This window comes from Ptychodera flava, chromosome 4, assembly GCF_041260155.1.
Source record: "Ptychodera flava strain L36383 chromosome 4, AS_Pfla_20210202, whole genome shotgun sequence".
Taxonomy (NCBI): domain Eukaryota; kingdom Metazoa; phylum Hemichordata; class Enteropneusta; family Ptychoderidae; genus Ptychodera; species Ptychodera flava.
In genome coordinates this window covers 4037371-4062534 of record NC_091931.1, presented here as the reverse complement: position 1 = coordinate 4062534, position 25164 = coordinate 4037371, and the positions used below count along the sequence as shown (strand labels likewise).

The following is a 25164-nucleotide window of genomic DNA, read 5'->3' as shown; positions in this document are numbered from 1 at the left end:
ATATATCACCACGTAAGCTGCTCATTGTGATGAGCTTTTCATTATCGGCACACAGTAAGTGAGACTACCCACAATTCCCCTTGATTTGTGTGCTCAGACATTATTTGCTAAAGGCTTCTTCAATTTTATCAGTTTCTGAACAATTTGAAACTTAAAATTTAATTTAAGAATTATTGGTTAAAACTATGCTCCAAAATTATTGATTATGTTTAAAATTCAGGAGTAAATTGAATAAGAATTCCACGTTTAAAGGTGCTAAAAATTGTACACTTGTCAAGGTAAAGTTATCAGCAACTAAGATGGTCTCATCATACCACCTGTCAGATATGCAAATTTCCTTTGTTACAAACATTCAAAAATATCAATACCTTTTCTTTGCCAACACAGATGCAACTTATTCTTTTAGTTTTCTTGAAAATATTGCATATGGCTGTCAAAAAATTATGTTGACAAATCACAAAATTGCTATCTCCTCCACGGAAAAGGGGTTGATCTTCTCATTATTCACAGCGAGAAATTAGAGAATTATGATTATCAAAACTATGGTGCCAGAATTTCGAAATATGGACCAAGCTGTTCTGTGTACAGAAGAAATTTGCTTCAGTTCAGTGAGTGATCTCCGTGTGTACGGATCATGGAGAATTGTGGGTAGCCTCACTTACTGTGCGGTAGCGAAAGATAGCATAGCCATGGATTCATAGAGAGAAATATGTTCATGCACTTGACTGCTGAGGGCGCTGTTCTATATGCATCAGGTCGGCTGTAAGGATTACACTGTGTATTGATGGTAAAAATCATCAAAGACTCCATCATTACCCCCTGATCGTATTTAAAAATTTCCTGCAATCTACAAGGGACCTAGATAAATCTATGCATAAATATCTGTGCCAATCAGATATTCTTTTTTGAGTAGTGTGACACAAATGTCTGTGTGAAAATAGTGTAATAAATTTCACAGACACATCTTGTAGTACATGTATGTACAACCTGTACAGCTCCTGAAACAATTTGCAATATAGGGTGCTTGATAAAGCATAAAGTACCCAAAACAATGCTGATTCTAGACCTTTGTCAACCAGATTTGTTCACCAATGGCAAATTTTACTGAAATAATGATATAATCTGATGGCCTCATAGCCATGATGATAGTTGTTGATGCGACCTTTGCACTAGATATATATTAAAAATACAGAAGTTTCTCAACCTTCATGCGAAAGATATTGAGGCAACTTAAGAACAAACCAATATTAATTTAATTTTGATAAATGATGTTTGGCTTTTCATGAAACTGGAGGAACACGATCACAAAATGTAATATACTTTTTGGAAAGTGTCCCGAAAGTACCGAACAGGTCAGGCTGGTCAATATTTCATACAGTTGAGATTGTCTGCACAAAAAAAAACCAAACACATATCTTTCACCAATCATGCAATTTCCCATTTGCAGCAAAGAAAGTCTTGCATAATACTGAAAATAATTTAATTTTAGATATGGTTTACATGTACATATAGATGCAGAGCTTTACCTTTAAACCTGAGATATGGACATCTGATTTCATCTGATGGGGTCAACTAGTACATGTACAATCCGTATATCAACATCAGAGCTATTTGTTAACAGGCTTTTCATGTAGTTCTCATTTTGAGATTGATTATTATTATTGTACTTCTCTTTTTGAGATACAACTCTATGTACATGAATGTTATAAGGAAGTGTGGACTGTTAATTGACCGTTACATTTGATACATGTATCTATCTAGATCATCATGATGCCTTTACAATTAATACTTCTTTGATTTGCCGCATTGTACATTTAACAAGATACAGAAGTTTCAGTACCTCCCTATCATACCTCTCACAAGTCTGTACATATCAGTACAATTTGCAATAAATGTAGCATGTACTGGTATGCGATGGGCTGTCGGTGGCTTGCACATTAGGCCACAAGCCATTGAAAGCTTCTCACAAAAAATCAGAGCTATGACATGTACAGTCACTATGGATTATACATAGGTACCAAGTGCACTGGTAAACAAGTCATTGACAATGACATAGTCCCCACTCGTAATAGGAGTATTAGTCTTGATGGGGCAGGAAATGTGGTCATTAAGAAGTATCACTGGAGTGTATATGTTGAGATCTATGGGCACATAGGTCTATGACGTTGTTCCCAATTTGAAACACATGAGGCATGTCTAAGTTGCGGTTCTAAATCGGGCAAAAGATCAGACCTCTAACTGTATTGGCCGGCCAAGAAATACATATGCGGAAAATAATGAGGTACAAGATGTGACATCCTTAAGGTCTAATATCCTATCAGAATTGGAGGGTATAGATATAAAGGACATAGCACTTGTGGTTACGTATTTATCGACATAAACGTATATTTCAGGTCAAAGGTCATCGAGGTCACATGACATTTGGTCAAAAAATTTCTATCCTATAGTTATCCCTATATACCAAAAATCAGACATCCAGCTGTATGGGCTTGCTCAGAATTAGATATACGCATAATTAATGAGGTACAGTATGAAGCATCATAAGGTCTCCCATCATACCATATATGAAGGGTGTACCACTTGTGGTTACTGAGTTATGGACAAATATGTATATTTGAGGTCAAAGGTCACCGAGGTCACGTGACATTTTGTCAAAAAAATTGTATTGCTAAGTTATCCCTATATACCAAAAATCAGACCTCTAGCTCTATTGACTCGCTCAAAATTAGATATGCACATAATTAATGAGGTACAATATGTGGCGTCATAAGCTGTCCCATCATACCATTATGAAGGGTGTAGCACTTGTGGTTACTGAGTTATGGACAAATATGTATATCTGAGGTCAAAGGTCACCCGAGGTCACGTGAAATTTTGTCAAAAAAATTGTATTGCTAAGTTATCCCTATATACCAAAATCAGACCTCTAGCTCTGTTGACTCGCTCAAAATTAGATATGCACATAATTAATGAGGTACAATAGGTGGCGTCATAAGCTGTCCCATCATACCATTATGAAGGGTGTAGCACTTGTGGTTACTGAGTTATGCACAAATATCTATATTTGAGGTCAAAGGTCACTGAGGTCACGTGACATTTGGTCAAAAAAATTGTATTGCTAAGTTATCCCTATATACCAAAAATCAGACCTCTAGCTCTATTGACTCGCTCAAAATTAGATATGCACATAATTAATGAGGTACAATGTGGCGTCATAAGCTGTCCCATCATACCATATGAAGGGTGTAGCACTTGTGGTTACTGAGTTATGGACAAATATGTATATTTGAGGTCAAAGGTCACCGAGGTCACGTGACATTTTGTCAAAAAAATTGTATTGCTAAGCTATCCCTATATACCAAAAATACCGCAATATACGGTGTCGCTCAAATTTGATCAGAATTGGTACATACCAGTAATGGGTACCAAAGATCAACAATAAATGTTGTTTCTATCTGTTCAGTGCAGGAAAATTCTACATTGATGTTATGACAATGATTTCTGCACAGTACAACCAGAAAAACAACAAGAAATATTTAAACCAGAAAAACAAGAATGACAAAAGTAATTAAGGTCTGAAACTTTAGGTACTGGAGGTCAACTTTAGCAACATGCACAGCAGAAAGGCAGCTAGCCCCCTTACTGCCTTAGTTTGACCATAGACGGTCTTCCTCCCCTCTACTGACGGTCTTCCTCCCCTCTACTGTCTATGGTTTGAGCAGGTCTGTTAATATGTAACAGTTCAATGACAATGACAGGAAATGACTCAAGTCAGTGGAGTAAGCCTGTTTCAAGCCTGTTTCAGAATTTCTCTTTTTCTTACCCTCATTTGCACATTTTGGACACTGATGTGTTCATTTGAACAAATTCACATCTCAACCCCTATATCTACCTGTACACCAAATACTGAGATGGTAGCTTTGGCAGTATGGGAGCCTTTGTGTGTGACGGACATACATCCGCACATACCCACAAATATACAGACATTTAGACTCATCATATAAGCTCTTTTTGGTATTTATATATAAAACCAAATATGAGCTAAAAATCAGACCTCTAGCTCTATTGGCTCGCTCAAAATTAGATATGCACATAATTAATGAGGTACAATATGTGGCGTCATAAGCTGTCCCATCATACCATATATGAAGGGTGTAGCACTTGTGGTTACTGAGTTATGGACAAATATATATTTGAGGTCAAAGGTCACCAAGGTCACATGACATTTTGTCAAAATATCTGAGATATCTGCGTGAACGGATGGACTCACGGATGGACTCACGGACGGACATGACCCAATCTATAAGCCCCCTGGACTTCATCCGTGGGGACTAAAAACTGTGTCACTGCATCCTTTTTGCGATATGAATACGATGAGAAACTAAATTTTTATTTTTCTTGGCCTTATACATGGGAGTCTATGGACTGCCTTATACATGGGAGTCTATGGAGACTGCCTTATACATGGGAGTCTATGGACTGCCTTATACATGGGAGTCTATGGACTGCCTAACACATAGGAGTCTATGGACTGCCTTATACATGGAAGTCTATGGAGGTGAAAACTAAAAAGTCCTCTAACACGGCCAAATTTGATCGCATTGTGAAACAAATCGACGTGCATCTGTATGGGGTAGAGTACTATCATTGTGCAAAGTTTGAAAGAAATTGACCTGGGCATGTCTGAGATATCTGCGTGAACGGACGGACGCACGCACGCACGCACGAACGCACGGACGGACGGACGCACGGACGCAAGGACATGACCAAACCTATAAGTCCCCCCGGACAGTGTCCGTGGGGATTAATCACAAAGCTCACATATAAGGATCAATATGATTGTCCACTGTCTGATCCCAATTAATGTACATGTGTGTTAGAGTGACTTTGAAATATATGAACTGTCCACTACAAACACTCAGACCTTCTGTGTAAGTGTGGCACAGTATACCGGTAGGTGATGTGCCACACTCAGACCTTCAGTGTGAGTGTGGCACAGTATAGGTGATGTGCCACACTCAGACCTTCAGTGTGAGTGTGGCACAGTATACATGTAGGTGATGTGCCACACTCAGACCTTCAGTGTGAGTGTGGCACAGTATAGGTGATGTGCCACACTCAGACCTTCAGTGTGAGTGTGGCACAGTATAGGTGATGTGCCACACTCAGACCTTCAGTGTGAGTGTGGCACAGTATAGGTGATGTGCCACACTCAGACCTTCAGTGTGAGTGTGGCACAGTATAGGTGATGTGCCACACTCAGACCTTCAGTGTGAGTGTGGTACAGTATAGGTGATGTGCTACACTCAGACCTTCAGTGTGAGTGTGGCACAGTATAGGTGATGTGCCACACACAGACCTTCAGTGTGAGTGTGGTACAGTATAGGTGATGTGCCACACTCAGACCTTCAGTGTGAGTGTGGCACAGTGTAGGTGATGTGCCACACTCAGACCTTCAATATAGATGATGTGAGTGAAACGATTTCATACAAGGAATGAATTTTTATAATTCATGAAATGTTGAGAATTTCGATTACAAAATCTACCTAAAAGCTTGTACACTACCAAACATATACCTACAGTGTATGTACATGTACATGGCAACTATATTTGAATTATGATCAAATTTTTAAAATCCCACTTTTTCAAAAATCAAAAATTGTAGTTTAGAGTTAACACAGGAATGACAGGCATTTTGAATTTCAATGACAGTAAATGGAAAGTAATTTGTTTCTCTAGTACCAAACTTCGCATTGTGAACCCCTTATTTTTATTCCTGATTTGGTGACAGAGTGTGGTTGTTCACTTTCAAGGTGCATACTACCGATGAGATCTCCTGTGTCTTAAATCCAAATTAACAAAACAAAAATTGTTGCTGTTATACTGTAATATGGTATTAAAGTGAGAACAGCTACAGTGTTCATGTAGGGTTGAGTGAGACAAAAAGATCTAGACAATAACAAAATGACATGAAGTACAGTTATATTAATCTGACACTGTAAATTTGACAAACAATACATACACTGTACAAGTACATGTACATGCATGTCACAAAACTTTATGATAATTATCCGTTCTTTTTCCTGCTGAATCTACAGAAACTCAAATAAATTTGATGATGTGAAATTAGAGTGTGTGCTCAGCTGTCTGTATTCAGACAGGTTTTGACAGCAATTCATCAAACTTATTGAACAATTTCTAGTATTGTTTCTTGCACTTTGCTAGTATTTGCCCTCATTTATATTTTGATATTTACCGTATGTTTCTTGTTATATTGAAAGCACACATTTATTGGCTGCATGTTACTGGAAGTGCTGATACTGTTTTACTAAACGGTCACAACAATTCAATTCAGAAAGATTAAAACCTACATGCACCCAGAAGTAATTATTGTTCAACTGTTCAACTTCATTTTGATGTTCTGTGGTAACATACATACCAGTATACATGCTTTGTACTGAATACATATTTAGTGGCTGATATCATATTGAAACCATCATCCATGAGAGTTATAACACTAGAAAATAATTCAGATCAATATCTATGAATCAGTTTTTTACAGCTTGGACAAACAGAAAGGTGACTAATTTACATAACAATACCAAATTTGCACATTCTTTTGTTTCATAATTTATTCTTTGATACAGTTATTAACATCATAGATTGCTCACAAAAGAAAACTCCATTCATCATAACCAGAATACATTGTGACGTATATATACTTATGAAGATTTCTTCACCGAAAATGGCACAAGTACCCAATATATCATATTTAGTAAATTTGAATGCGAGTTACAAATTCACAAATATACTAAACAAAGTATATCTCCTTGATTTGTTATTCAGTGTGTCTGTATAACAGGACAATCTGTGATTTTTGAAGCATGCATGTACATGTAAGGAGCTAAAAAGTTTAGTTCACAACAAATGCATCTGTATACAGTAATTGATTATTTACAAATTTATGAACACCTTTTAAATAAGGATGTTGGTGTACTTTACAGACAGTACATGTATAGCTGAAGGTCTTGATAATCTACATCTAAACATGTCTGTATGGGCCATATTTGTCTGAAGGCTCCCTAAATACTACATCAAACTCAACCGTGAAAGTATCTACCCATAGTACTGCCGATAATTTTGTCTCAACAAACAGACATATATTTGATAATTCTTAGAGATAGATGTCTACTCTCTGCTGTGTCCAGTGTCAGGGTCTTACATGTATATCCTTCAATGAATTCAGGGATTTCATACCATAGCCTGATATGAATATATTTGTATATAATTCACATCGACATCATATCAGCAGCCATCCTTGTGCATCGTAATGTAAATGTACATTATATTATTAACACGCATGTAGAGGTAGTCTTGCCATGTGGGTCTAGTCCTGAGATTGTACAATATTCATCATTGAAGGCACAGTCAATGTAATGATGTTGATGAGATTCAAATCACAGAATCTTGCCTTTTATAGAAACACCTTCACAAAAACTATTTCAATTTTAGTTTTGGTACATTTTCAATATCTGCATGGTGCACGCCATACCTACATGTACGTAGATTTTCATTTAAAGCGAGATTGTGCAGAAATGTAGAATTGTTTGTGTTTTGTAACACAGCACAAGTAATCACCAATTGAGTTACACAGACGCTATAGCTGCAATGTACCCTTGGCAGACATAGGGACTGTGTTGAATCCAGCATAGAAGATACATGGATAATTCTTTGCTACAGACCAAATATTATCTGTGCACTGTATGACAGATCTGCTATTCCAAGCCTCTAAACTGAGAGGCAATATTATTTTAACCACACATCAGAGAAAAATTCATAAACTGAATGAAAACATACGTGTACATTTTTAGGGAGAATATAAACCCTTCACCAGCATGGTTTGAACCAATCCCTTTGTTTTCTATGGTAAAGTTGGACCTCTAGACAGGAAAATGGGAGTGGAAGGATTCAAATAGGTCAGACTCTTCTCTGAAGCAGAAACAATGTCACAAGAATATTGCATACCACTGTTCACTTGTACTGCTATAAAATAGTAAGTATTTTAGGAACTGTGTACATAACTCTATTGTATAATATTTCTTGTAAATGACAATATTTATTTGTTATTTATGTATTTATTTGTTTCAAAATTTAATTATTTCATCTAAAGATCTAAATGAAGCATTTTAAGGTTTGTACACGTATGTAACTTCAAGTTAAAAATTAATATTCACATTAGAAGTTATCATTCTCTTATTCTTGTATTTTAAATTTAAAGACTTGTGAATAAAGTGATCAGCATCTTATTAAACTAAAGAATTTTTTTTACGTTTTGTCTGTGATGATGAACTTTTATAAGTTGTCACCAATCCATCCATATAAGATCACAAAAGGAACTATACCAACAGTGAATTAGTCCTGTATGTTGAGGATACTGTCTATGGTTGAGGCACAGACAGCAAATTTTTTGCTTGGACCAGAAAATTTGTCAGCATTTTCCTGCCACAGACCAACGAGTGCAAATGCACTTGTACGAAGAAGGTTATGCATGACAAGAAATCTTGACTGAAAGACCACTGCACTGGCTATGACTAGTTCAGCTTCCAGGTGCCACCAAATACTTAATCAGGCTTTGTACAAGCCATTGTACTCAGCTACTAGACACACATGACAGACACTCACTTTGTGGATTGACTCTCACATCGAAAGGGTAGCTGTATTTTTCACTAAAGATAAACACAGCATCAGATAAAAGATTCACTGAATTGTTACTTCAAGACCACTGAATCGTTTCCGTCCATTAATTGAATGACTGAAGGAAGGCATTATAATACATATCCCAGCATTGCTACCTGGGTTCACAATTCTACTTCCTGGTATTACAACAAAATGTACTGATCACATGACCAGCAAGTACTGCCATATATAGTATCAGATATGTCAGCTAGTTAGACAATGACCCCTTTTGGTCATGTAGCTTTATAAAATATTATAGAAACTCACTGCTTCTGTCTTCCTTGTTTTCCTATGAATAGACTTCATGTCTACATGTACATGTACACAGCCTGTAGATATTTGATATATAATCTACCTATATGAACACTTGTACAATAAAATCCTTCACTGTTACATGTATGTCAATGTTTCAATGAAGCCAGTTCTTGTTTACAATAAATAAGGTACATTTATGATTCTGCTTATGTAGGTGGCTGATGTACAAGTAGCGTTACATGTATATCAATGCCATTTGACAGTACATTTTTGAGAGCCACAAAAAGTAGACATGAAAAGGAACGCCCCTCTTCCAACCTGATAGCATCTGCATATATTTTATGTTTTATTTGTACCTGTATACAGCATCTATCAGCACATATATGTACAGTACTACTAGTCTAGCTCAGCCTACAAGTTGCTTGGCATTTAGCGATAACTTTGTGTAAACACATTTTCATATTGTATCCTTCTAAGGCGTACAAAATACTTACAGGGTTTTAATCACTACATTATTACATGTACCTGATCACATCACAATCAAAGTGACAGAGTTTGCTGAATTTTAGATTCAATTTATTTGATAAGAATTATTACAAGTAAACTTATAGATTTGGGACAAATCTAATCAACATTAATCCAACAGCACTAACTGTGAATTCTCTTGCTATCAGATCACAATGGTTCCAAAATGAAGCATTCTTTGTGATGTAGCTTGCGAGTCACTTCTAGATTACTGTACAAATATATCTGTATAAGTACATGTATACAGAGTAATTGTAAGGAATATGCATGAAGGAGGATGCTATGTGTTAGAATGTCAGTTACTCACATACCATACGTGTAAAGACAAATTTTGATAAATGATGTAAAGTAACTTAGAAGACATTACGTTACATACAGTAATTTCACTTCACAAGCTGTTGAACCTATGTTTTTTGTCTAAATTTCAGCATGTCTTCAAATTTTCTACAGTACGTATTGAGAGACATTTACTGCAGCAGCAAGGATCTGTACATTTCAAAAATGTTTCAAAGCATTTGCAGAAATGGACAGTTTACTGTGAAATATGAACAACATTACCATGGTCACATTACCAAGACTATTAAAAATATGCGTTTCATGACTCTTTTTCATAGTACATGGCTAAAGAATTGCATTTAAAAAATACAAGGCAAGAGACTTGTTCACAGAGATTTTAACAAGCAAGATTCTACCGGTAGTTACATGTACACGTTACAGTATATTGTACTGAGAGTATGCAGCTTAATTTTACATGAAGGTATATAAAGTATGCAGTGATGGCCATTTGAGTATTAATTCATTATTTTCTCTATAATGATAACTTACAAATGCTGACATGCTCACAAAGCAATCAATATATGAAAAGAAAAACTGCAATTTACAATTGGTCAAACATGAGTCAATTAATTAATGGCAATTTTTCCTTTACTTTCACACCCATTAATTTATCGGAAAAAATATATAACCAGTGTACAATATCCAATGCACTCATGCAAAGGTCATTTGTTATAAATACATATCCACAGAAACAAACTTTGTAACTTCCTGGTATCAAATTGTTTCATAAAAAACTCACACAAGCAGTGTATGAAAACGGATACATCATGTCATCAATATGATACATTATACAACTGTATGTCAATTTGTTTTCACATCCTATGGATCCATAAATACTACATAACAATATGTCAGAGCAGTGTATGATATTATGTGATTGCAACTAAAAAAGAGCAGAGTGAAATTTCTAACAGGTGTGCATGATCTCTTCAAAGAGTACATGCCTTGCATATTGCACATGCCCCATAGGATTCAATGTTAACTTGTTGATGATGTAGCAAACTGCAGAGTTATCATTTGTCTGACAGAGACCTTTAATTATTTTCAACTTAACAACTTTGGGGAAAATAATAATCAAGTTACAAAATTAATGCAGGGAATCAGGTGTTTTATAAAATTATGCAAGAATAATTGTTAAGCCACATAACAGTGATTGAGTATGACGTCAAATCAATTCCAGTAATCATTATCATTCAAGGCAAGTAAATTACCAGGTCCAAGAAAGACACAAACAAAACAACAACAACAACAACAAAAACACTGACAAAATCAATAGTGCAATCTTGAACCACTAGTTAAGTGGTGGTAGCAGGTGTCTGGAATGGGTAGGCATACCCTGCTAGCATGCTACACCAATCAAGATTGTCAAACTATAGTGACAAAGTAGTTGTATGGTAATTCAGCTAGTTGCCAAATTACTGTTGTGAATCAAAGCCAGGAAATACTATCTCATCATCTGAGTAACAGATATAAAATCTTTTTATGGATTTTTATCAATGATAGAAATACATGTAAACCATATGATTTTCATGTGCACATAATTTGAAGTGCAAAATGTGTAAGAGAGGCATGTAATAAATACACACACATACATATACAGTATGTATTATATATATATATATTATATATATATATATATATAATATATATATATATATATATATATATATATACACACCAAATATACACCTACAATATAGACTTACTCTGTATATATATATATATATATATATATATATATATATATATATATATATATATATATATATATATATATATATATAAAGCTCTGCTTTCCTCATCGAGCACTGTAACTTCCTACTGTAATTTCCAACGAGGACACTGTATACTTCGATATATATATATATATATATATATATATATATATATATATATATATATCAAAGTATACAGATGTCCTTGTTTATATATATATATATATATATATATATATATATATATATATATATATATATATATATATATATATATATATGGTATATATATACACACACACAAACACACCACAAACACAAATACTCAGTATATGAGAAATACTATTATAACTGTAGAATTCATTCTTCAATCAATGCATGGATACCAGTTTTATTATAATGTTTTCTGTAAGGAAGTCCTAAAACACCCCTTATTCAATGTGCTTATCAAGTTGAAGGTGCCCTATCGTACACTACCACAGCATATAAGCTTACTTGTTTATGCATACCTCTCTCCTTTTTTCTTGCCAAATGGTAAATCCACATTTATGGGTAACCATACTACAGTCATCTAATGATTCCTTAAGCTTCACACATACCATCACTGACTTAGCATTACCTGAATTAAGTTACTGCGTGCATGAACAAAATCTTCCTGTGCCAACTAGTGTATAAAACCATTTTATCACATTACAAGGTCATTTCTAGAAGTCTGACACTTATTGTACCTTGTACCTTTTAAAATTGATATCCTGAATACAAATAAGCAGTCAAAAACACATGATTTATGCAGATGACATGGCCAACATTGAACACTGTAAATTTCTCTCGTTACCAACTTTAGGGAATAGTAAAAAGTTTCACAGCAGAAAATTCTCTCCCAAATGACTCACTGTTTTTAAACAGGTCTATCACATACCATCTCTTACAGACATACCATCTCTTACAGACAACAAGAAATCAGGAAATACCATTACTAATACCGATGAGGTCATGAAGGTGACCCTATACCTGTTCAACTATCACTAGGGATGCAATGCTGTCACATAAACAGTTATCTCATATCAGAGTTATTTGACCAATCTTAAAATAAAGATGATAGCTTGATACTTTGCTAAAGGAAACTTGAAATCAATCCTTTTCAGAATCAGTCTAAAATTGAGTGACTAGGCATTTATTAGAATTAGACATCTAAATTGTTGTGAATTGTCCTTTAATTACAGTATGATATACATGTAAGAAACAACAGTAATCCTCAACATGAATTCTATGGAAAAAGTAACATCGTACAATAATTTTCTCTTCACCAGTGCCATAGTATAATAAAGAAATGAAAAATTTGGGGTTGTTTATTTTCCTGCAAGTTTGTTCTTGATGTGCATTCCAGATTTAGCTCATTATAATTCTAAGTTGATGCTATCCTTGCTGATTATCTAATGTAATCACTAAAATCATTGGAATGGCTAAAAAATATCCTTTGCATATAAATTGCAAAAGGCAAAACTGGAGTAAATGATAACTTATATACATGTATTGTTACCTTTATTTTGGGCCATTTGCCTAAACCCATAAAAAAAAACTTAAATTGAAGCATTGCAGCTAAACATAAAGCTAAAATTAGCAATAAGAGAACAAAAACAACTAATAAAGTACATACATAGATCTACAGAGCTGCCAAAAGGTAGTTAAAGTAGAAATCTAGACCATAATATGATAAAGACATAACAGAATTATCACAATCTTCCCCTGCTCTGATCTGCGTTTATGACACCACAGTTGCCAGCAACCAATTTCTGCAATCAGTCTTTACCATGTTATCAGACTGAATTCAATTCAAAATTACAAAAAAATTCCCAAAAAACTTCCCTAATTCTGAATGCAGCCATATTTTTTCAGAGACTCCGCTTTTTAATGTTCTAAATGCATAGAAGGAATTAACTGTTAAATTCATATGCATCTTTATGACTTTTTCCCTTCAATAAAATTCTTGTTTCCCTGCTGCCAATGTCAATACCATAATTTACAGTCCAATACATAATACAAGGCTACAATGGCATTGGCATATTAGGTGGAAACCCACACTTTTTACTTTGCATGTAGATTTGTTGTATACTGAGTCACTAACGGTATTAAAGTTAAAGTAAAATTTTGATTTTCTCTATAAATTATATACAGTAACACGTACATGCATGTTTTAAACTCAGACAAGACAAAATGAAAAAGACAAAGTAAACTATTTATGAACCTTTAATATGTTGACCTCATGTATAGATATTTATATTTATATATATATTATATATACTCTTTCATTGTTGTTTTTGCAAAACCTTTATTGTACTTTATGATCAAGATCCCAACTGGGATACGATTTCAATAAAGGCTTACTTTACTTTACATGTATGGTAATTCTGCAACTGAAGTACAATACATGTATATAAGTAATATTTATAATTCTGTCTTATCACATGATCTTATCTCAGATAAGTTGTGCAAGTTGCATTCGTCTGAGCATAGAGGGTTTCCCTTCTAGGCTTCGTCAGAGTATTGAGTGAAAGACACCCAGATTGCACCGTAACAAATCACATGCACCATTGGTTGGTATGGTGCTTGTACGGCTGTAACAGGAAGTAAGCCTTGAAACGCTGGCGGGCCACCATCTTGCAAGCTTGGAACGGTCGCCTACATGATATAACAGCACAGGTCCGATCAAGCTGCAATTTGGCACAACTCTGAATAAACAGACCGTGAAAGTCCTCTGGCCTATACCTGGCCTTGTAGTGGCATATCAAGGACTTGCTATGATCCGTCGAGAGTACGATTGAAACACTGAGATTGGTTGCGATCGATCAGTCATGTTGGGCGTAACAAAGTTCGCATCATCACGACTCACGAGGAAGCAGAACAACACAGCCCTGATTATAACGTGTAAGAGGTGTAGCACAACAAGGAAAAACAAACGGAATCGTTACTGATACTCACAGAATGGTAGTCATCTGGCCTTCAACTCCTTAAATTGACGAATGTCCGTAATTTTAGTCTTGTCTATGAGTTGATACTACTGTCCCATACAAACGTTCAGGCGAGAAAGGGATTTCCTTGTATATTCTTTTTTAGCTGTTCCCACAAGTGTCGGTACTCCCCGCCAAATTAGGTGTTATAGCAATATTTTAGAAATATTTACCGCACAAAGAAAGCGCCTTTTAAGAAATAGCTGACCATGAGATGAAAACAAAAGGTGAGCTCTCTAGTATATTTTTTTTAAATTACAGATTACAGAAAGTTCGGAAATATCGTGGGAAATCTGATGTACTTTGATTGTTCCATTTTATCCACAGAGACAGTCCCTTTCAATTTCATGAAATACACTCCAAAGGATCATGTAACTGTGATACCTTTACCCTGAAGAGCATTTTAGTAAAAAACTAATGTTTAAAATCATGCATATCTATCAACTGATGGTAGTGCTGATCAAAGAAATATGTGGAATTGTACTGAGAAGTACTCCAGCTCACCTCAGTTCTAAATGGTGTGATCCGACTGGCATTGTCCAGGGCCTCCAGCTCGATATGAATGTTCTGCGAGTTGCGCGTACGACCCTTTCCACGTAGTGAAGTACCTCCATGGTTGACGTAAGTAGTCGATGTGTAGATGAGATGGGACTGTGAGCTGAAAGCTATACGATGACGTGTCAAAGTAGGTGAATATAATTTTCTTACAACCATAAGAAAGCATAAATGTGTGATATTATAAACATTGATTTCGCATAGTGTGAAAATTATGCACCATGTAGTTTCCATTGACATTAGCTCCGTGGTCAAACAAGTCATCTATCCCGATCTCGGTCATATCTCGAGACATTTCATCACCTCAGTTTCATGCAAGATTTATCAATTATCGAAATTGTTCATCCACAAAAATGGCACGGTCATCACAATTAAAGGACATTTATGGAAAAACTGTTGATGCATGATGAGACACTCAGTCGACGCCATCTTATCGAGGTCAGAGGTTAAATTTCTCAAACAACAAAACCGTACGGGTACGGCAAGTGTCATGTCAGACATATCGTATCGTATCGTACCGTAGGCCGTGACCGTAGATAAGTATTCAGTAAATGATTTTCGCAGAAAAGACAAGTTTTTTATGACAGACAGAGTGACCGTTTTCTCATTTTTGTCGAGAAGACACCTTTTCGCTTGAAATCTCAGTGAATGAATTGACTCAAATAAGGTCTATAACTCTATGGTTGTACAACGCCGGTATGCAATGCCGCTGCCCAAATGAAGTGTTGTGTGTAAGGAGTGGTACTGTACCGGTATAGACTCGACTAGTAGCAGTACTACTGATTGAACTGTTTGTTAGATCAGCTTATACCATTGGTCGTACAATATAGCATGGAGGTAGTAGAGAATATAGTTGGAAGTTGGTTACCAGAAAATACTTTTGTGTCCGAATAGTAGTAAAGTCCGAGTCAGACATGAAGCTGCAAACATTGGGTACCAGTCAACTCGCACTTTTTCCAACCCGCCCAGAACCAACTCGCCCGATTCCAGCCCGCCCAGAACCAACTCGCCCGATTCCAACTCGCCCGATTTCAACTCGCCCGATGCCAACTTGCCCGATACTATTTTGCAATTTTATGAGTACCTGGTACGCATAAAACGTTTTTTTCTAACAACAAATATTTCTAACATTGAGAACCACAGGTGCGGTTTGAAATATGTGCCAACACTGAAAACTTTTTATTTGCGAATTTCACGTTTTGCAAATCTCTTGAAAAAACATAATTTCGTTCGGCTTCTTTATGTAAAGGGATAGTTACTGCAGTTATACTGGCTCACGTCTTTAGGAACAGCAGGACCGTCTTTCACTAGTTACTGGCCCGTGATATGAAAATAGCTGGCCTCGGGCCATCGGGTAAGCGTACATGGAATCTATAATTACACTCCATCTCAAAACAACGTGCAAAATGGCATCGGCCCATCGGGCGAGTTGGCATCGGGCGAGTTGGCGTCGGGCGAGTTGGTATCGGGCGAGTTGGAATCGGGCGAGTTGGAATCGGGCGAGTTGGTTCTGGGCGGGTTGGAAAAAGTGCGAGTTGACTGTAATTCTGCAAACATTTGGATTATGTCGTCCCTATAGGGATTAAAACAGCTTTTCTTCTGGCTAGTACTCTATTCCAAGTCTAATCTGAATAACTCCTTGGGTCACCAGTGATAATGCGAAACACTCCCTGTCTCACTTTCTTTATCAGGTTTGCCTGTAAGTTTGATTGAAAATTTGTTTTATCGGCAATGTGGCTTTTTAAAGGCCCAGTAGCTGTATTTTATTATTATTTTTTCAGCAAGTTATTGTTCCACTCCCCAAAGCATGTTAAAACGCCTACTTTTCAGCTTGTCAACACAGCATGTGTACACATGTATACATGTAAAGTAAAGAGCATTATTATTGTTGACATTTGAATTGTAGTGCAAACTCGAATTCACTAGTCAACAACAACAACAATGCAGTCTACTCATGTAGAGAGCTAAGTTGACAAGCGAAATACTGTGTATCTCAACATGCTTTGGGGTTTAGAACAAGAAACTGTCATTCACATACAGAACATCACCAAACTGACAGCTCCTTGCATTCTAAGTAATACACAAGTAGGAAAAACAGTGTCCACAAGCAGAGACTTGTGTTACTAATTCCTGGTGCATATTGTCATCATATCAAACCTTTGACCTCCACACTTCTCTGTACAGTATGCAGAGTAAATCAGTAATATTTCTGTAGGATTTCAACCCATAGAATGATGAGGTGACTGCATTCATCTTCTTTTGACAAATATTTATCTTGTTCCACGACGATTTCCAAAACATTGATAACATGTTCAAGTTCTAAAACAAATTGATTGCACCATATACTGTATTGGATTTTTGCGAGTGGATATTGTTTATAAGGCAACTGAAAATCACTTTTGAAAAATGAAACCAATTTTTGGTAAATAGATTGCGTTGCAAGGATTTTTGAAATTAGACCTAATTTCAACGAAGTCAACCATCAAGTTATACATTGGGTTTAGCTCTAGAGAGAAAGGTTTAAACATTAGTTACTGCAATAACATTATTCCAGAATCTATGTAAAAGTAGAATAAACCATATCTTGAATCATACTGCTCACACATTACCGGTAACACTTAAAATAAATTGGCATTCACACTCCTGAAGCAGCATTAGTGTATTTATAATTGTACGTGAATCAACCTCAGAATTTGAGTATAAAAGGAAAGACGCAGGGACAATTATTTTTTGAGGTGGCCAGAGTTAGATGGATGTTAGATAACCAGTCACTAAATGGAAAAATGATTTCAAAGAATATACTAATGATTGCTATCCACAGAAAGTTAAAAAATTCTCTGAAGCATTGACTCATATGTACATGTAAATGGAGTTAGTACTGATAAAATTACAGATAATGTCAACTTTAGACAAATTCACTTTTCAAGGTGATAGAATATTTCTAATCTATTTCTTGAGTAGAAAAATGTTTGGCATATTTCAACAGGGTAGTTTGTATGTATCGGTAGTAAATTGAACAATTTTCTTTGTTAAACACTTGGTAGACATGTTTTCACACTAACGGAAACGGAAACCCCTGAAATGTCCATTTTTGCACACGCCATGCCACTGAATAGTCTCGACTTCCAAACCTCAGCCGCTTCGCTGTCGCACCACAAGCGTTGGGGAGTGTGACCATGGAGCTAAGCATCAAGTCGCAAAGTGATGAGAGTGAGTCGCAAAGCGACGGTCGCTTCGCTCCACAACATGTCTGTCCCTACCGCCAGCGGAGCACTTTACTTTGATGGTTCAAATTGCGTCAGTGAAGTGAACAAGGTCTAGAAAGCGAGACTAGCCATTGAACTGCTCTGCACAGATGTACTATCTATTTTAATCCTAAGATAAAATCACAACACTGTGTTTGATTTTTGATCATTAATTTTGCAACTCATTTAAATGTCAGGTGAAATCAATCCGTTTCTGCAGACTAAATAGCTTCCAGAGGGCAATATTGTTACACTCGCAACAGAATTGCAACATAAAAGTACGCGCAAGTGTTGATTTTTTTTATATTGCTATGTGCGGTTTCTGTCGGGGTTATTTTGTTGCACTTAGACCACGCCCTCAGCAGGGTCTTGGTTGGTGCACTCTGACATCACAAAGCTGTTCATTAACATCGAATAGCGGGACTTAATCTCTGCCCCATATCTGCTAACACAACAAAGTAAGCTCCGTGTGTGATCAGTGCAACCTATGCACGCTAGCCTTCCGTTTCTCCCCAGTAGACTCTCCCGCTGGTGCTACATGTACGTCCGTTGGAGAATATTGCTCGGCCCAAAAAGTATGCTGCAAATGCTGTCTGCCTTCGCGGGAACTTGTCTTGATTTAAATCCATTGTGGACTTCTACCCTTGGAAGATCATGCCCATGACACCTCCGTGGATATGCAATGCACACACACCCAATGCATCACTACCACGGTCACTTGTGCTTTGATACATGACCGCCGCTGTGTGGTATACATAATGCATACCACACAGCAGCGGCCATTGTATATGGAACCACAAGTGCCTGTGGCAAATACGCCCTCTGATGGGCATTGCTCCCTGATTGCCTTGGTTTCAACCCGAAAGTGTTGCTCGCTTCGATCAATCGGCAAAACTTGTAGCTTTGGCTAGCGAAACTGAAATTTCACGTCAAAATTTTCATTCGCATGTGTGGCGAATTCTTGCAATACAATTTTTGCCACATTCAAGTTTTTTATCGCATTTTGCGAGTGTTAATGTGAACTCTCATTATGATACTAATTACGTAAGCACAAACTCTAGAGGTTACTCTCTGTAGGGAGCTTACAAAGGTGTGAAATACTTACTTCCCATTTTAAGGTACAGCGTTGAGTAAACATCGAAAAGGCGAAAAAAGTCAACTTGACAGAGTGGGGAGACACGCCCACATTGCATTTTTCCTTTGCCACATTTAATAATCGCGCACGCTAAATGATAACAGAAATGAACATAACTGTTCTATAGACCATCAAGGGTATTTCTGTCAATTTTCACCATGGGTGTTTCACAAGACCTTTAAAGTCAATCCTCAGCCCTACAGTTCTGCTTTCCTGAGTCCTTCCAGAATTTAGGAAACAATTCAAAAATCCTAATGTTATTTTGAAGTAGATAAAATGAAATAAGCTCTGACACATCCCCTTTCCATGAAGAAAATTATGTAGACTGTGGTAGCTTTTATTATCCACAGCCACACCCCGTGCTTAGCTTTTACTATCCACAGCCACACCCCTTAATGCTGTTTTATTGACTGGTGTATCTCGGTGCATTACAACTCAGATTCAAAGAAGACTGAATCTAGCAGCACAAACTGTAGTGGATTGTAGTTCAGTGTCTGACAAGCGTTTCTCACATTTCAATGTGGACATCTGTACTGGCACTTTACTGAAGAAAAGCACCTTGCCATAACAGTGTAAGGAATTTCTTCTCGTAAGAATAATCTGTTAATGTGATAATTTTAGTAACAAAGTAATCATGTGATTTTTGAGGTCACAGCTCATCACATTGATGTTAAAATGTTCAACATTGCATTCCATAATTTTCATTATTTGCCCTTTAATTTCAGGATACCACCTTCAACTGAGTGTTTCGTATGGTGTTACCACTTTGTATGTGTGACGGGTACAATGGTACTTATACAGCTCCCATGAAGATCTAGTCATGCAAAGGTAAAGCGTCAGGTGAAAAGATGGAAGTTGATGCAAGCCAGATGTCAAGTTCAGGGATGTTGTCAAATGATGAACATTGTGAAATGGCCATGGACTGTCAGACACAGAAGACGGATGAAACAGATCTGAATGCTGCAGTTACAGAAAGTGAGAACATGAACCTTGTAGCTGAAATCATCAATCTGAACCAGGAAGGTACTATTTCACCATATGCAATTCAAAAAAGCATTTTAGAAGAGTCAATAGTAGATTCTCAAGATTTGGCCGAGGAGATTGTGGCCAATCCTCAAGATGTTGAAATGTTTCACCTTGGTGTGTGTGAATCTGAAGTCATCATTGATCATACAGAAGTTGTGGACACTGAAGAAAATTCTGACCTGGAAATTGCTATCACATCTGCCAACCCTGACTCTGTCATCTCACCTTCAGAAAGTGTACAGAGTGGTGAAATGGTCACTGACTACACAGGCAGTTCTCAAAAACCGTCTTGTGTCCTGAACATCAATGCTGATTATGTTAAGGTCGTAGTTGTTCCTGAGAACACATATTCATGTTATTTAGGAAACACTACAGATCAACCTCTCAATGTCGCTGTGAACAGCAATTTTACATTTGGCATGGACAGTCAGAATAAAGATGAGACTTTGAAAACTTTACAAGCAAACCAAAGCAGCAAACGGAGGTCATCAAAGAGGAAAAGACAAAGGAGGAAAGGATCAAAGAGGAAGAGAAAAAAAGTTGGTAAAGGAAATGTATCTGAACACACAGAGAGAAGTGATGTTGTGGATAAAGAAGCTAATACTACTGAGCAAGAAGACAGCATACCTGTGAACTCACATAGTGAGGATGTGCAATGTAACAGTGAAGAAATCAACCATGATGAAACACCAATGTTGACAATAGCGGAGTGTCAAGCCAACAGTGCCATCAAGAAAAGAGCCAGTAATTCAAAACATAAAACACAGAAATGCAAAAATTGTGGCAGGTCATATGTAAAACCCTACATTGCAGCACACAGGAAGAAATGTGTCAAAAACAAATTCCAGTGCCCTACATGCCATAAACAGTTGTTGACTGGAAAGATGCTGCGGAGACACTTGGTTTCATGTGGAAAGGAAAAGCCACCCCAAAGTGAGGAAAAGGGTATATTTCAATGCAGAGTTTGTGATTTTATAACAACAGAGAGTGATTGTTTCAATGCTCATCAAAAGACACACTTTGTAGAGAGATGTGAGAAAATCAGTAAGAAAATCTACAAATGCAACAACTGTTCTTACACATGTACTGTTGAGAAGGCTTTGATTGCCCATACAAAGAGTGATTCGTGTGGAAGTACCAAGGTGATGGTCAGCTGCAAGATCTGTGGAAATGATTATAAAGATACAGACTCATTGGCAGCACATATGTTACTTCACAAAGTAGAGAATGGATACATGTGTGACATTTGTGGAGCAGAGTTCTTCACAACGCAGAAAGTGATACAGCATAGGAGAACCCACACTAACGAACGGCCATTCAAATGTAAGTTCTGTTCCTACTGCTGCAACAGGGCAGATAACTTGCGAACACATATTAAAAGGAAGCATAAATCAGTGGCAGAGCTATCTGACCAGCAGTCAAAGACTGAAATCATCAGTTCTCATAAGAAGAAGAGCAAGAAACGGGGGAATTTGAAACAAGCTGAGGGGTCCAGCCAGAAGCAGCTGAGAAAGAAAGCAAGCTGTCAGTTTGATGAGAACACTCAAAGGAGTAGGAATGGTGTGTACTGTGTGGACAGAAACAAAAAACCTGTCAAACTGTCCAGACATTTAAGTTGTAAAATATGCCAGATAGAATTCCCAACACTGGTGAAGAAAAATCAACACATGGAGAGTCACAAAAGTGGTGATAAGTACCAATGTGAGCTTTGTAACTTCAAAGTGTTGTCCATCAGTAAGTTAGTGGAACACATCAGAATGCATACTGGTGAAAAGCCAAACAAATGCAAGTATTGTTCCTACAGATGTGCAAAGAGAGATAATTTATTGACTCACATGAAACATTGCAACTAAAGCAAAATTCTTGAAAATTTACTGAAATTCCAACAAGAATGATCATTCAAAATGTCAGTGTACTGTACATATCCTACATAGTAGTCATACCAGCATTGGAACTTGGACACAACACTTATTATTCTGTTGTAGGGCATACAATATACAGTAATTTGAAAGTAACCTTCTATATTTCCATATTACCATTTCCAAAGTAACCTGTTTGGAGTTTACACAGTATTTCAAAATGCTTCTACATACTTCTGATTCTGTTTTTTGTCACATTACTGTGAATAACACCAGTGCAAATATGGTTAATGGTGACAACTCAATATTTTCATAGAATAATACAACACTAGATAGATATACTTTCATATTTTGTATCCAACATCACAACAGTGCAAGTACTGGTAGCCTGTTTTCTGTAACAGTAGACAGACGTAGAGCTCATTTCATTCAATGAGTTACCCAGGAGACTTCTGATGAATTTTTCTGTAAGAGCCAATATTTCATTAAAGTATGAAACTTGCCCTTTGTCATAGCATGGTACTCCTAGGTCCAATTTCTTTGTTTAGTGTTTGATTGTGAAGCTAAGAAAAATTTTCAATACAAAATCTGTTAGAATGGTATAGGTACAGACGCAATCCATTAAGTTTAGTATTTCCATCATTTCACTGTGTTGATAGAACTGAACAGACTGTTTCAACATTCATGTCTTTGAAAAGATAGATATAACAATTGAATACATCTGATGTACACATATGAACTTTGAATTAATTCATCTCTTAAAATGGGCAAATGTGCAGCATCTCAGAAGCTGTTTTCCAATTGGTTGGCTGAAACTTACTATTATCATTGAATTATACACAATAGACTCCCTAAGTTGCTGTGAATAGTGACAATCGGCCAATCAGATATAACCTTCCGAGCCAGCTGCACATCACCAGCTTAAAATATGTGATGTTTCAATCTGAAGGTATTTTCACACACACTGTATGATGTGTAGGCAATCAAGTTTTTGTGTCAGCTCAACCTACTGCACACTTGTATTACTAAAGCCTCATGTATCAGGATAATGTCCATGATACCTTTATTGTGATCAAAACTAACACATCAGCCTCATTGTATTACTGTATATACTTGTACCGGTATTACTGAACACTACAGTACATTTGTATTACAAGACACTGCAAAGTCAATGACAGTGTACACTTGTATTACAGAACACTACAAAGTCAACGACAGTGTGCACTTGTATCACAGAACACTAAGTCAATGACAGTGTACACTTGTATTACAGAACACTGCAAAGTCAATGACAGTGTACACTTGTATTACAGGACACTGCCAAGTCAATGACAGTGTACACTTGTATTACAGAACACTGCAAAGTCAATGACAGTGTACACTTGTATTAAAGAACACAGTAAAGTCAATGACAGTGTACACTTGTATTACAGAACACTGCAAAGTCAATGACAGTGTACACTTGTATTACAGAACACTGCAAAGTCAATGACAGTGTACACTTGTATTACAGAACACTGCAAAGTCAATGACAGTGTACACTTGTATTACAGAACACTGCAAAGTCAATGACAGTGTACACTTGTATTACAGAACACTGCAAAGTCAATGACAGTGTACACTTGTATTACAGAACACTGCAAAGTCAATGACAGTGTACACTTGTATTACAGGACATTGCCAAGTCAATGACAGTGTATACACTTGTATTATAGGACACTGCCAAGTCAATGACAGTGTACACTTGTATTACAGGACAAAGTTAATGAGAAATGAAAAATCCTTCATCTGTAAAATTTCATCCGAAAAGACAAATTCTTGATAACTCAACAGTATCTTTGTAGACCATAAAGTGTAAATGTAGCCAACACTTCTTCGCCTCATACTACCACACAGATTCATATTCAAGTCATTTTCACTCTTTTCAGTTAGAATGCAGCAATTTCCAATCAGTCAATTATGTGAATGAAGTGTGTGTGTGTGTGTGACAATGCAATAATGACTTTAAAAGCCATAAGCAGTATCTGTGTTTCAGCAGGTGTGTCATGATGAACTGCTACATGCAGCAGTATAAAATTGTTAAGTTATTTGTGTCCAAGATTTTCTGTTTGTTTGAGTTGTGATATGTCATAGTGAACTGACTCGTACCACTCAGTATCTCATCAAAATTGTATATGTAAATTATTATTCTGAGTATTCTTGTAGCAGTACAAATAGACTTGAACACGGTACATATTTTGGTAGTTCAAAATCTTGACAATGGTTCAACATGTACATGCTTCTCATTTCCAACAGCAAAAATGATGCACGCTATCTGAGTTACTGAGTTTACCAATAGTATGAAAACTAACACCATTTTTGGAGAATTATTATCACATAATATTATTGAAGTCTCCCTAAAATAAAATGAAATTATCAAACTTGTCAGTTGTATTTTGCATTAACATTGTGTGTGTGTGTGTGTGTGTGGAGCCGGGCAATGCCATCTTCAGAAAAATAAATTGCTCCCGTGTTGTAAATCATTTCAGAGTGTGAGTATAGAGAAGTACCCCGGTATGTGTGTGTGTGTGGAGCCGGGCAATGCCATCTTCAGAAAAATAAATTGCTCCCGTGTTGTAAATCATTTCAGAGTGTGAGTATAGAGAAGTACCCCGGTATGTGATATAATGTGAGAAGGAACTTGCTACTTCCTTTAGGCTATACTGCAACTACCAGAGATATTCACCATGAATTACACCTTTGTGGTGCATATCTTCGGATCTTGCCAAG

General features: G+C 36.6%; 2 protein-coding genes across 10 annotated transcripts in view; one reads left to right on the top strand and one right to left on the bottom strand.

Moving 5' to 3' along the window:
* The window catches only part of LOC139130725 (arf-GAP with Rho-GAP domain, ANK repeat and PH domain-containing protein 1-like), an 87373-nt gene extending 72679 nt beyond the window's left edge, over nt 1–14694 (bottom strand). For 4 of the 6 annotated variants that reach the window (XR_011551947.1, XM_070696503.1, XM_070696504.1 and 1 more), the window contains exon 1: nt 14547–14679. The gene's annotated coding sequence lies outside the window, so the exon portion shown is untranslated. Of the gene's footprint in view, nt 1–14546 lie in introns of all 6 variants that reach the window. The other 2 variants (XM_070696506.1, XM_070696507.1) reach the window with 1 other exon arrangement.
* Nucleotides 14695–15116: 422 nt separating this feature from the next.
* LOC139130723 (zinc finger protein 345-like) lies at nt 15117–24819 on the top strand. 4 transcript variants are annotated; one of them, XR_011551945.1, is made up of 3 exons: nt 15117–15260; nt 20236–24051; nt 24133–24819. XR_011551945.1 is itself a non-coding variant. In XM_070696498.1 (2 exons), exon 2 carries the CDS (start codon nt 20359–20361, stop codon nt 22387–22389), a length of 2031 nt encoding a protein of 676 aa, XP_070552599.1. In that variant the 5' UTR covers nt 15136–15260; nt 20236–20358; the 3' UTR covers nt 22390–24819. The 4 variants fall into 4 exon arrangements, 2 of the variants coding, with proteins under 2 accessions (XP_070552599.1, XP_070552600.1); XR_011551946.1 differs by having other exon boundaries at nt 15156–15264; XM_070696498.1 differs by having other exon boundaries at nt 15136–15260; nt 20236–24819.
* Nucleotides 24820–25164: the final 345 nt, after the last annotated feature.